The sequence below is a fragment of the Opisthorchis viverrini genome (genome assembly GCF_000715545.1).
Source record: "Opisthorchis viverrini unplaced genomic scaffold opera_v5_79, whole genome shotgun sequence".
NCBI lineage: Eukaryota > Metazoa > Platyhelminthes > Trematoda > Opisthorchiida > Opisthorchiidae > Opisthorchis > Opisthorchis viverrini.
Window position 1 is genome coordinate 345,214 of NW_008751737.1, and position 14,347 is coordinate 359,560.

Sequence of the window (14,347 nt, forward strand, 5' to 3'; positions counted from 1 at the left end):
TTGAGTAAACTTTGAGTAAATAGGCCACTTTTCCCGGTGTGTGGTTCTATTTTCCGTTCGGTTTGCTGCATAAATTATTATCCTGGGTCCTGGATAGATAGGGGGTGTAGTTATCATCATCATCATCATCATCATCGACAGCATGATATCAGTGTTCAACACCGATGCTTCACTGCCGTACAACCATGACTTATTGGAAAGCCTTATTGTGAAGAAAAGAGTACAGTTGGACGGGGTAGGGATTTAGTGATAGCCTACCACAATCATTCCGAGGTGCCTATATCGCCAGACACTCACTCAGGTAATCTGGATAGAAACTGACAACAAGAACGCCACTGACATCGGTTGGCAGCCATATTCTGTAGTGTCTCCAGCCAGGCACAGTGAGGATCACACGGTCCCCATCCTGGAAGGCGAGTAGCACCGACAGCACCCAAGCGCTTCGTAATCTCCTTCATACCCCTCTGCCAAGTCAAGGTTTGGCCACTTCTCTGTTTACGCCACTCTGAATCGGGCATGGAAAGCAGCACTCTCTTCGGCAAACAATGGTTCGGCATACGCAACACATGTCCCAAGCGAAGATAGAAAAAGATTTCATACTTGAACTCTGCATGTACATCATGCGTATGGTTATTATTACATTCTGTATGCAGGAAGATGCGGGTAAACCAATTCGATTAGGACATAGTGATGGCCATCAAAGAGGGGGAATGCTTTCATAAATATGTGGACACTTTATCGCCCTAGATACCTTTCAACAGCATGAATTTTCTGCTGAATGTGCAGAATCACGAGCAGTGTTACCATTGGGGAGTGGTTGCTAGAAGGGGGACTTTCTGTAGGGGGAGGGCTGTATTCAAACAAGGTACAAACACGCCAACAATTGGAAATCACTTGCTGCACTTTGATAGTGTGCCCACTTCAAGAAATCAGACGGCCAAAATGACGATTCATCCGTGTCCATTTGTAAAAATATCGATCGTCTTGGTCAAGAACAAGTGCCCAAATGCATCGAGAAGAGAGGTCATCCGTGTCCGTAAAAATATCGATCATCTTGGTCAAGAACAAGTGCCCAAATGCATCGAGAAGAGAGGTAAAAATGGCCGATAACGATCGCTCGACTGAATGGTTCTTGGGTCAGTGTTGGTCAAATGCTGTGAAGTGGCTGTTAACCGTCCCAAGCGTTGTTCAAGCTGGTCTGTGATGCGTCCAACACAGTGCAGTTTAAACAGCAATAGAATCAGTGCGCGAGCGAGTTTCACCTCCACTTTATAATCCTGGGTATATTTGTAAGCTTATAGTCCCGAATCAATACCGTAGACTACTTTAGTCCCACTTAAGTCATACGAACTAACAATATCCGGCTTCTACTTGGCGGTGAGTTTCTGTTTGTTATTGCAGCTCTAATTTCTGGGTGCAAAGCCCCCAGAACACGGTGAAAGCACGATGAAGTTGAATTATTTTGAATCGGTCCGCTGTCATTTAAGAGTTACTGGAAACTGCTAGTTTGTTTAACGGCAAGAGACCAAATGTTACGATATTTTTCGGAGGAAAACATACATCATAGATTAGAAATCTGGTGCAGAGGACATTCAACCCCTGATGTCCACATGAACGTGTGTTGGTTGCCATACGGAGGGTTGTATCAAGTTCCGGTTGTGTGTACTGTTAGCTTCACTGAAATTCACCCTTCTGTGGGCTGCACTTGGACCCTGTAGAAAAGTAGAAGTAAAAGGCAGACCAAGAGCTTTTGTACAAGAGGCTGGACCGGAATGGTCGTGGAACCACGTGGAGGATGTACTTTGGCATTACCGAAGGAGTGCATTTCGGACGAACATGCTATGTTAGTGAACACTTCTATAGAACTGTGCGGTCCAACGTTATTTCATATCAAAGTAGGAAGTGAGGAGCGACTCCCGTGTTGAGTGGCTCATGAGCACAAGCGTATATTATATGAATTCTTGGCTGTAACAAAACGCTATTTATTTATTTGGGTACTACGGCTCTTCGACTGAAAGCTGATGAACTTATTTAGCTACGAGAATACTTTCAATCCAGAGTTCAATGGAAAAATCCTTTAAAATGGTTTTGAAACAAAAAACATCAAAAGACGATTACTTTTTCCAATTTCATCGTTGAGCAGCTGTACTTTATTTTGGAGAAAGCACAGAATGGCCCAAATGTACTGCTTATTTTCTTACTTTAGTTACCTCACGTTTTGCCTTCAAATGGGCTCATTTCTGTCCCCACTCCCATGAACAACCTTTGCATCCTTCATGTTCTAGTTTATTTGTACTCGCTGACATATGAAAAGTACACAGAGGAATCGTATCAATTTTGTGTTCTTGATATAAAAACGAAATGCTTTCCGCTTTTGTGTAAAAGTGATCGGAATAGGATGTGATGTCCGTCAGCTGAACGGGATTCTCTACGCGAACGTTTCTCGAAAATCCTTGCTTTTTCGGTGAGATGCTCATCTCCCAGCAGTAAACGGTTTCTGCTACACAAACCACTTCTCAATGGGAGCTATCTCAACCAAACGACACAAAAAAAATTTCCGTACCGAAACAAATACCGGTTATTGTGGGCGTAAATGAACAAGCTGTAGCAAGTTTAACGACGGATGCCAGTAGACACAAAATGACTTTCTATACTCCATTTCATTGAATTCGTATGTTCATGTTCCACCAGCCTTGTCAAAGCCATTTACACGGTCGCAATTGATCAATGAATGGATCAATTGGACTGCGAGACTGTAAAACAATTAGCGGGTGCACAATAAATCAATATCTGTCGAGGTCACAGTGCCTATGACCGTTTCTGTCGCAGGACCTGTAGAATTCACATTGCTCCTATTTGAGCATGTCTCCTCAAGTGCTGGTACAATTATCCTGGTTAGTCCACACCACACAGGGGAAGAACTAGCGTTCTTCAGAAATGCTGAGGTTTGAACTACGGATATATGACGAGCGGGGGGAACGTGTTAGCTCTAATCCATCAGCGCATTCTGGGCGCTGTTGAATTACTAATTCTGAGAGGTGTGACTGGTTTGCCGGACTTTTGTGAATTTGGTGCCATCAAGGTCACCATGAAGAAGTGGGACACGCTGAATGGGGAACGCTGGAGAATATAAGCCGTCTCCTGTTTATACCTTCACTCTTTAGAACGTTACCCCCTTCGTCGGCTGTGAGCTTTTTAACAGCTCTTCTACTTTTGCATCACTACCGCCAAGACAACCCGTCCTTTTTCAACAGAATGGAGTTCATTCGGTTGGGTAGGAGTATTTAAGTGCTTGTTGTCAGGCCTCATCATCCTAAAGCACGCATCATGCACCGTATTTTAGTTACTCTAGCAACTAGTACATGGGCCTTCGTGACTTTAGTTAACGGATGCTAGAGTGGCGTGAGCTCAGTGCACTTGTTCATCTGGGCGCGTCTAGCAAACCATGTTTTTTGGCACAGGTCAATCTGATGATGAGATTTGCTGCCATATATATAACCGCCTTGAATGATCGATTTGCACATATTCTTGTTCCTATGCCTATCGAAACAAGGCGTTGGCTTTAGTAAAGTATATGTTGTAGGGTCGTGATATCACAAGTTAGTGTCACAAACCGAGCGACCGCTTTTCTCTTCTGTACCACCAAGTAGAGCTGTCAGAATTCAGGCTTTTAAGGGGAGTTCCCAATGAGGTATAGTTTGCAGAAATCAGCCAATATGACGGGCTCCAACCAAACTAGTGCAGCGCACACACGTAACTTGGTGCAATTCAGCAAAAATTACCCGAGAGAATATGGATACCAGCAGTAGATGAGATGTTGCATACTCACATTGCCTAAAAGGCTTGTAACTTAGATAGAGAAGATGTTCAGACGGACTTTCCTGCAAATCTTTGTTGTTGCTTCAACAGACTCAAAACGTAAGTGCTTGATATACAGGCTATACAAGACATATGGGAAAGCTTCACACTGTCATGACGTCATACTTGCACACCACTACTATTTCGGCAAATGTCTGGTGACTTTATGACAATGGCCAGTGAATGTGCATCACAGATTGGCTGTTCTGGCTCCCCTCTTTCCGATCATTGGTGGTTGATCCACCGGACACCAGAGCACAGTGGACGGATCTAAGGGATGCCAAGTCACTGATACCGTTTTAAACTGTTTGGCGTGCTCCTACGCCAAACTCGCCTTAGCGCTTACAACTAGACGCCGCCGATAAGCCTAACTTGCTCAAGATTGGTTAAAAAATCGGGCCACTCACCGGTTCCGTATTGAGGAGAGCTCTGTTTGGTCGAAAATTTGAACGCAACAACAAATCTTGTCCCAGTACCCGCTAACTACTAATTACCAGTGCCGCTTTCAGAGGGCGTCCGGAACGTTATCGTTGCCTGAATTCTCAATATAACAAACACTACATCCGTTTCTAACCTGTTTTGGGACGCTTAATGCACTGTGTGCCCCTGGTGGCTCTTCCACGGAAAATACTAGCTTGGGAAGAGCAAATCGAGAAGTAAGCCGAGGCATGACCATTACTTCAGTGGGTTACGGGAATGGAATGCGAACTCACGGGTAGAAATCACACTGGATTAGCACAAACCTGAGGGAGTCAAAAACTGTTTATAGCTCATCCCATATATATAAATGAATCATATGCCGACAAAACTCTTCTGGGAAATCACACTGGACTGGCACAAACCCGAGGGAGTCAAAAACTCTTTATAGCTCAAAATCAACCTGTCATCCCACATATATGAATGAATCATATGCCGACAAAACTCTTCTGTAAACACGGGTCTTTCCTCGTGAGTCGGGAGTGTGGTAGAATGCAGCTTTCTTAGCAAAAGAATCCTTTTCCTCTGGTGTCTTGCTAGAAAATCTGAAAGGCATACTTTAGAAATGATCCGATCAGACAGCCGTCCTGCATGTTCATCGAGCTCACAAGACAACCCGCGTTGAGCGAGAAATTACGGTGATGAAAGCTTTTCGGAATATCAGTAGACGTTTGATCCAAATGCACACCACAAGACAGACGGATTTCCAACTGGCCCCAACAAAAAGAGAGGCTGGGTCCAAAAAGAGGGCCACAGAGTCGACGGAAAATCTTCGTACTTGCCCAGAAATGTTTCATGACTGGCTCACTATAGCAAATGGCAGCATATTCAAGGAAGGTTTCAGAACAATCTTGTTTGGGGATATGAGATTCGGGATGGCTGGTGTATGAACAGTGTTCCTGTCTAATCCCAGTACACTGGGTACGAATAGTCCAGTACTAACCAGTCAGTTCACTTACCAACGGTCCAAAAGTAGCTTTTCATCGACACAAAAACCGTGCAGGAATGGTTGGTTACGATTACAGTTTGTCCTCCCAATGTTTCCCCAGGAAAGAAACATTCGTTTGACAAAGCTTACCCCATTCGGATTTAGTCTAAGGGGCTGACAACCCCATGATGATTTCCGATACATACGGTGTAGTCTGCAGTCATTCTTTACTGAACTACTGTACTTGGTTCAGGTTGCCGCAGCTCGTTCCCAGATCGTTCGGAGAGGTAGCGTAGATAGCTGCACATTAGAGCGGTTGTTGATCTAATTGATGCCTAAATGTACATGTTTTCAATGTACTTTCATTGGATAAGATAGAAGGGGGTTACGTATTGAAGGCAACGGCCTGGATGCCTAACCTGAATTCCACCTGAATCTCTTTTATGATCTATTCAACTTAATATGCTGTACCAGTTGATACGATATTCGAGATATCACTATACATTGTGTAGACATAATACACTACTCATAGTGTTGCTGGAGAAAAAACTCACGAAAGTGAGCGAAAACTACCGTTACAGCGGCATACATTCTAATCAGTAGATCCTTGCTTGACAAAGTGATGCATAAAATTCTAGATATCCACTTAGATATCCATCGGACGAGAGTAAATCAAGATTACTCTGAAGCAAGCACCAAACGTGGTTTGTTGGCCTCTTCAGATAAGCTGCTTGCCAGTAGATTATGGAAATATTCAGTCTGACTTGGCATCACTACTCTCCGTTTGGTTGAGATTTCTGGTCTCCGACCATAACTTTATTAAGACCAACTCACTTTTAACTGAATTTAATAATCAATCGATTTACATGTGGGAATATGTGGATAGCATGACTCATGAAGATGATGAAGGAAGGAAGGATATCTACTTCCTGAGCCTGTGAATGGATGGGATAGTGTCGTAAAAACTTCTGAGTGACGAACTATTGGTTGTTTGGGCAGCAGTGTAGATTTAGTAGGATAAGATGAGTGTGTATAACCACGATTTAGCATGAGGCAGTTGTTGTCTGTTTACTAATTAAGCAACGACTTAAAACTTAAATTTCCATGCCATCAAATTTTCAGTACTTTATTATCCAGTCAGTACCCAGCTGTCACTGAAGGTAGTGTGTTAGCGTTCGTTTGTCTGAACATAATGTCACATGCCGATTGAATTTTACACCCTATCGGCTAGTACTGGGTTTGTGTGTCACATCTGTGTATCTTGATGCCGGACTGGGTTTTGGCCATAGAATGCGAAACGGAGCATTCATCGAATATGAGTGCACTTGTCGAAGCCAGCCTGATTTGGGTTCGCGCAGAACACAAGGTTGACAAAAACTGGGGGACTACGCCTACCTGATGAGCCTTAAGAAGGACCGGTAGTGGGTTATCGATGAGTTTTTAGCAACCTTGTGAGTAGTTTCCATTATGACCAGACTCTAACCATTTAACTCGCGTTGGTGACGCGTTATCCAAAGCGTGTTACGACACCATATTATTCACATGCTCCATATCGATCCCCACTCCTCGAATTAATTAATTAATCGATTAATCGTCTGCATAATCCGTGGTTTAAGCGACAAAAGTGTTGATAAAGTCTAAGCACAGGCCTTCGGATGTCTCCTCGGTAGTATAGTGGTCAGTATCTCCGCCTGTCACGTGGAAGGCCCGGGTTCGATTCCCGGCCGGGGAGTGACCGTTTTCGAAACACAAACGGAGCATATGTTTTCTGTTTGTAATTTCTTTCACAAGACTGATGAAACCGACCAGTTAGCATCTGAATTAGGGTTTGGCGGTTCGCAGCGGTCAAACTGCCGGATGCCTGCGAAGGCACATACCCTGTTGTGAGCAAGGCACTGTCGCTGATGCCGACTCCATGGAAAAGACTGTTGGACGAAACAAGGGAGAAGTATGGTGCAAGCCCCCTTGATCCACTTCATCATTTAACCATATGTAGAACAAAGACGACTATACACAAGGGCAGCGAAGTAACAGCAACTAGTGTTATAGGGGTCATATGTGCTGTTATGCAGACTAAACAAGCTTTGAACTGCACCCAGACTAACTGATTTGATTGAGGTGAGGTCTTTAGCGCACGCTGTCCAGCCACGTTAGAGTGTAAGTGTTTATGTTTGTTGGCAGCTGATCGAGCGGCTGTTCACTCAGTAAACACAGCCACTGGTGGCAAACGATGACCAAGTCGGCTAGAGGTGGCCAAAGGTGAACAGAGGCAGGCAAATTTTGCAACGTTATTACCTCTGATTCCCTTGACACACATAGGCCAAATGTATTAGTTATTACATAAAAGCCTTCTGAAAGCCAGGAAATGGGATAAGTTGGATGTTGAAACCTATTTAAAAAGTCACTTTTGAAACTGTTTCTTTTGAATGCACAGCCTATTTTATATGTCGAATTCCGGTCATCTCAAACTGGGTCACCGTCCGCTCGCTCGCTGCCCTAGTTCGTTCATTTTCCTGAGGACCACTGTAAAATAAATGCATTTCACTCAGGTAGCAATTTTTGATTACTTAAACTATCCTTAGCATCATGGGCGCGGTGCAGTGGGCAGACGTTGGCTGTTCGGTGTTGCTCCAGACCAGTGAAGAATATAGCCAGAACCAATCTCAGATCGTTTTTCGGCAAATTTTGTTTGAGTGCAATCAGGTCAATCCTGTGGCGATTGAGTTACCTCGTGACAAGAACAGTTCAGCTCGCATACCTATCCTATTCTTCCGCATACCATGAGCTCCTCAGGTTCCTGGTTTTAGGTCCAAGGAGAGACGTCATGCAAGTAGGACGCTTCTTGATTTCTCAACTTATTTTGAGTCCTTTAGCTCAGGCCTTCGATCCCGAGGACGGGCCGCGGAACAAGCTATGGAAACCTGGTCCTAAGACAACAGATTCTTTTCGCACAAACATACGGCTTTCGTTCTTTGAATGCATTTGGTCTGTACTGAATGATACGCCAACGCTCATGATCAACCGTACGGCAATCGGAATGTGAGGCTTTTAGGGTTGATCTATTATAACCTCTTCCTCTGTGGAGGAAGGCAACATTGTTCTTTCCATAAATATGGGGTTACTAGTCACTGTTGTTACCAGTGGAGAGGCTAACTCGTAACACAACTTTACCCAGTACGACGACTCACTGCACTCTTTCAAGCCGTTCACCGTTCAAATTTCTGGTATTTGCTGAAAGTTGAGTAGGTACTTTGTTGAAAGGAAACGGCGGTTTTACGATCAAACCATGGTTTTCATGAAGTCGACGATGTGCCCGAAATGACACAAAGTGACTTCTCTAAACGTAACACACTACTCTAAAGGTTGCTGAAAGTTCTTCGACAGAACATGACCGGTTTTTCTCTGTCTTCGGGCTAATCAGATAGAAGCAGTCCACGAGTTTCTGTCAAATTTATCGTCTACCTAGACCATAATTGGATGGAATTCGCTATAGCCCCTCAAGTGTACACCAATTTGATTTTGACGACAGAATCAAATGAATCCGGTTGAATCTCTAGTTTGTGATTCATCTGGATTAGGTCCAGTCGTCCAATAAGACGCGCAAAGGATAATATTTGATGAAGAATCACTTCATATTCCAAGTTCATGTGTCCATATGCGTGTACATGGGTAGTCAAGGTGCAACTCACCTTCCCGGATCCCCTCTCTGCCTGGTTGGAGATGCTAAAAAATGTGACCGCTAGTCGATGTCAACGGGATTCTTGTTAAGTTTCTGTCCAGATTACCTGAACGAGTTTCTAGAGGTGCAAGCACCTCGGAATGCCTGTGTTAGTCCAGAACTAATCTCTTTCCCCATCCACTTTCATTCTTTCTTTCGCAAGGGATTCAGATAAATTCTGGTTGTACGGCAGTGAAGCATTTGCGCTTTAACACTGATGGTGCACTGTCGATGTTGTTGTTGTCGTTGTTGTTGTTGTTGTTGTTGTTGATGATGATGATGATGATGATGATGATGATGATGATGATGATGATGATGATGATGATGATGGATGATGATGTAGTGATGATGATGCATGCATGCGTAATCGATTCACGTCCATCCGAGTCACTAGCAGCGGCGGGCGAACGAGCGAATGGCAGTCATTCATTAGCAAAATAGATTGAACGACCACCGAATCACTTATTCAGACGAAAATGGGGCTCACACTATTAGAGGGCTGCGTTATAAAATGGCATAACTAAAACTCAGTTGATAAGCATCACACCAACAAAATTGTACTTTAACCAGAATTTTAGAACGGGCTTTTTACCTTCGCTGTTTTGAAAAGAAAATCCTACCTACCCAACAATCTGGATATTTTTACTCATTTTGTCTACTTATGAATATGTTATCGACCTGTCCGTTCACAATATCTCCTTCTATCGAAGTAAACAGATAAATAGATAAAAGATGATCGTTCAGCTGTAACACCCTTTCGGTGCCTGGTTGCTATGCCACCCGATGGAAGCACAAGGGTCGGAAAACCACCATGTTGCCCAAACCTAGACAGAAGTAGTCGAGATGCAAGGGTTGTGTCCGAATCACAGATCTTTCGATCACTAAGTTCCCGTCAAAACCACAGCTATCTCAGCTCTTTACTTCTATCAGTCACTGTCCACTACTAACAACCCATTTGATAACGACGTTTAATTCCTTTTCCATTGTGGAAAAGGAACCGACTGGCGGTTCATGCAACTTTGCTTACGTCGTTGTTTTGATCCGTCTTTGAATGAAAAATGAGTACAGGGAGCCAAGTTTGCACGTCCCCTTTGTTTGTTGTCATGGCAGAGGACAGAGGAGCCTTCAATACATCCGGATTGACCTTGACCGCAATAACAACGAAAAGCACGCTAAATCTGTTTACCTGTTTTCTCCATTCGCTTTGCAAAGCACTGAGTGAAGAAGTGGGCGAAGAATAAAGTTCATGAAGCGAATTGAGGAGGAAGGAAACATGCGAAGAAAACCCAAGGAAATGCAGTTTTGTTTAGGAGATAGCGTATGTTTTTACACTGCTCAAAGAAAGTGCAAAAAAGATTGACTTCTGGGTTGTACGAAGTTCCCTTAAAACCGAAATCCTTAGTTATCTCAGTTAGCTAAACAATTGGTTTATGCCGCAATGATGAAAAGTAGTTCAGCTACAGTACCCTTTCGGTGTCTAGCTGCTATGCCACCCGAAGGAATCCACCGGGTTGAGATACTGCCAGGTTGCCCAAACCTAGACAGGAGCAGTAAGAATGCCGGGGTTGGATTCGAACCATTGACCTTCCGGTTAGTAAGTTCGCGCCCTAGGACTTCTGCATGCAGTTGATTTCCTCTTGCAATACGATTTAAAAAGAGTATACATGGGAAATACTTGTGTCTTGGGTGCTTTGTCCGAAATAGAACCTCCTTAACATCAGTCAAACTGTAAATTCTTGTAGATGACCCGAAAAGCTTCACTGCAGCACACTATCGATTACAGTTAACTTCATTCTGTGGAGTGTCACTCGAGTACCGCGTTCGGAGCAAATTTCTAAGCAATCAACGGAGGCCGTTCTGCGAGTTCAATAGGTACTTAGAAATAAGCGGAATGAATTTTAGCCGAAGGGCACCTTTGTGAACACAACGTAAACTTTTGTACTAAGCGAGATTCTGCAAAGCCCACGATTTTGACNGAGTGCAAGCGTTATACACGGCTATCTGCACCATTGTTTGCTCTACGCTGATTTAGATAAAGCTGCTAAATTTGCAAGCCAATACCATGTTGTTTGTTCGAGGTGACGTATACACTGCTACACTGCGGGTACTGCGACCATACCATTTGGTTGACAGCCAAGTGGCTCATTGAGCTCGAAATAGGAAATCGAGCCTCCTAACAGGTGGAACGTCCACCCACCACTGCATATTGCAAAGTTATGCAAGTGTTCTGATACGCTAAAACTTACCAGAGTTCTCACAAGTAGCCTACATAACGCGATATTTGGAAGGTCTCCATTGCGGGTACCCTGTCGAAAGCGAATTCATCAGTAAGAGAAGAAAGTAACTAAGGTACACTTGCTTTTGTAGGGGAAGCGGGTAGTCACCTTTCACTCGCTTGTTTGCGAGTATGCATTGGATTTACACAAAGCTTAGATCTGTCACCTGCAGTGTGTGACCAAAATGAGCATCCGTCTCAATTATCAGGGAGAAACATCCTTGCCGGAACAACCGCAAAGTATCTGCAACTGAATAAAATTATGCTGCGTAGGTTTTTACTCGTTCGAGTCTCTATTGTGAGCATCTGGAATTAGCAGTGTTCAGTGGTATCCCACTGAACCTCTGGTTGCCATGAAAGACTACGGTTACATGCGGTTACGCTCATTGAGAAAGTCCTCGGTCAGTAGGTTCGGTTCGACACTAATACATGACACCCTTACAATCAGCACCGTTCTAGTGGACTGCTTGTCGTCTCCAGACACTACGACCTCTACTTTCTCAACGCTGGGTTAGATACGTGAACTATGAATAAGCGTACGTGGACGCACCTGAATTTTTACGTCTAAACTGGTGAACGTATTCACACTTGCTTTGACTGTTTCAACGATGACCCAGTAATTGTCTTGTCTGAGTCGATCGATTGACCCGCCTGTCAGGGATCTCCAGTAAGGGATGGCCATGGACGCTTGAAACATACGGGCCAACCAACCATATCACTCAGGAGTGAACGAATTCGCCAGTTCATATGTGAAAATTCAGATCCGTCCGGCGTGCACCGATGGAGTGTTGGTAACACACTCGTCTTGCATGTCAGATATCTGGAGTTCATACTCTGGCAAGGCCAAATATATTCATGACTGATGAGAGAAACCCGAGCTCACAATTCGCCCCCTTGTGATGTGGGCTCACCAGAGTAATCACGCCAGGACAGGAGGATGACTGTCCGACCCAGAGTGATGTGAACTTGAACTACAGTTAAAGATAGCGAGAACTGTGATGAAAGTTGCTCAGTTCCAGACGAGGCTAATTAACCTACAGGACCACCTCGGCAATGCTCACTGTAACTGTTTCAGGGAAATTCACAAGGCTCCGACGGATCGGTTTGTCAATCAAAGTGCATGCCAGGTTTACGCTGTAGGTTCAAAGTGTTGGGAACTACACGTAGATGACTACTACTAGGAGATCGATGGAGGAGGTGTCAAATGGATGAGTAAGTGGAACTGAACCCAACTCATAGTATGGAGTTTTCGGCATATGTACTTGAATACAGATAGACAAAAAACGTCACATCACGGACGTTTCCATCCGTAAAACCCCATCCATTTCAGGTTGTATATCATGTGCTGCAAGTAAGTAAGGTAAAGTAAGGAATTATGTACCCGAGAGCGGTGTCAAACAGCCGTTTGTGAAATTCTCAAAACCGTGGGGCAGCATAAATATGTTGGAACCGGCAGTATTTATCAAGCAAGAAGTGCTAGACACCGGCCATTTCTTACCATGTTACTACCAAAGAAACCTTGTGCCATAAAAGGGTAAACGGAGCGACGGTAAGTTTCGGTATAACCAGACAGGAGTTTGAATTTGGATCGTACTTTACATACAGAAACGGCATCGGACAAAACTTTTCTGTGGCAGAAAGACGTCTGTTTGTTGGTCAGGATGTCAAAAAAGTCAGCCCTAGAAATCCCACTGCAACACGAAAATTGCTTCAGCGAATTTGAGATGAGGTAGAATTACTTCTCGATGAGTCCGGAGAGTAGACCAGGGAATAATATATCCACTGTAGAAACATACATGTGGTTGTGAGCTGCATTACGATGTTTTGTGATGCAGGTAGCGTCTTCAGCCCAGGTGAGTAAGGGATCGGTCTTGGAGAATCAGTGAAAACCTTTTCAGTGTGAGGGGGAGGTAAGATTTTCTGGCAGGATAATCCATTTTCAGGAGAGGAGCTTTGATGAAATTTAAACAGGAGAACTAACAGAGCTTGTCCTAAAACAGGCTGCCTAGAGTCAATGAGAAAACCACGTATTTGTAATTAGGGCTGTTGAGGGATAAACGCGGCTTCCACCAGCACTTAACGAATTTGTTTCTTTCCGTTCGCTAGGGTAGAGCACGGCATCGTCGACCTACCCACACTGAATGGAGAAAGCCAAACTGAACGTGTGGCTGATATACAGAGATGAAAAGAAAGGAAGTCCTTGGAGCGTGCCACCGTCACTGAGGAGGGCATTGGTGTACATACTTGAAGATCCACATCCTAAGATGGCTCAAAAGCATCTTTGAGAAGGACAATAACGGTACCGAGGTTTGTTGCTACAATGGCTTGCTGGGTTTTGAACAAAAATGGTTGGTAAGATTTCTTGCTAGGGTTTCGAAGCCTCACTATACCAAAAGTAAAGCTGAGAATGAGGGCACTCACACAGTGTAGGTTACACTTGAAGTTTTGGCCCGCAAAATATAGTTGCCACATTGCAACAAATCGCGTGTCCAGTCTTATCTGCCGAGTTAACCGAACAGAACTCGGTGATTTCCCACGTTCCCTCCAACTAATATGGAGACAAGACATTGGCCGATATTTTTAGTAGTCGCAGCAAAAATTTAAATAGTTAAAATTATTAGTAGAAAAAAATTTAAAAATCTGTCACTGTTGGATTCTAGAAATACATTACAAGAACACAAATGTATGGAGGAAGGCTCAGTAATCCTATGTGCTAAACAGAATGAACAGTACATCTTATTTGATCGGTTCTTATCAGACCGAGTCCTTATGGCTTCAGGAATCGCTTGCTAGAAGGCTTATTTGTTAGCTGATTCGACGTGCAGGGTGATATCTGGGAAACAGAACGATTGCTATCTAATCTTGCTTTCTCTGGGGGAGACAGGTGAAAATGTTCAAACTAAGACACGCTATCCACGCCGTGTGCTGAAAACTATCAACCGGATCAAATTTTTTTATCGAATCAATCGGTCACTAAGGGATTTCTCCCAAGCTGTTATCACTGCGGAGTTTCAGTGTATAATGCAAAGTAAAACACGAAAAGCGTCCGTACGAATCATTAGCTAACCAGTTACTCCTGATTCGAACGACC

The 14,347-nt window shown here is 43.9% G+C and overlaps 1 protein-coding gene across 1 annotated transcript; it reads left to right on the forward strand.

Annotated features, from left to right (window-relative positions):
- Positions 1–545: 545 nt before the first annotated feature.
- On the forward strand, positions 546–9,928 carry T265_04731 (hypothetical protein; the record flags this gene model as incomplete). Its single annotated transcript, XM_009169544.1, has 2 exons — positions 546–629; positions 9,707–9,928. 2 exons carry the CDS (start codon positions 546–548, stop codon positions 9,926–9,928), a joined length of 306 nt encoding a protein of 101 aa, XP_009167808.1.
- Between the last annotated feature and the right edge of the window lie 4,419 nt (positions 9,929–14,347).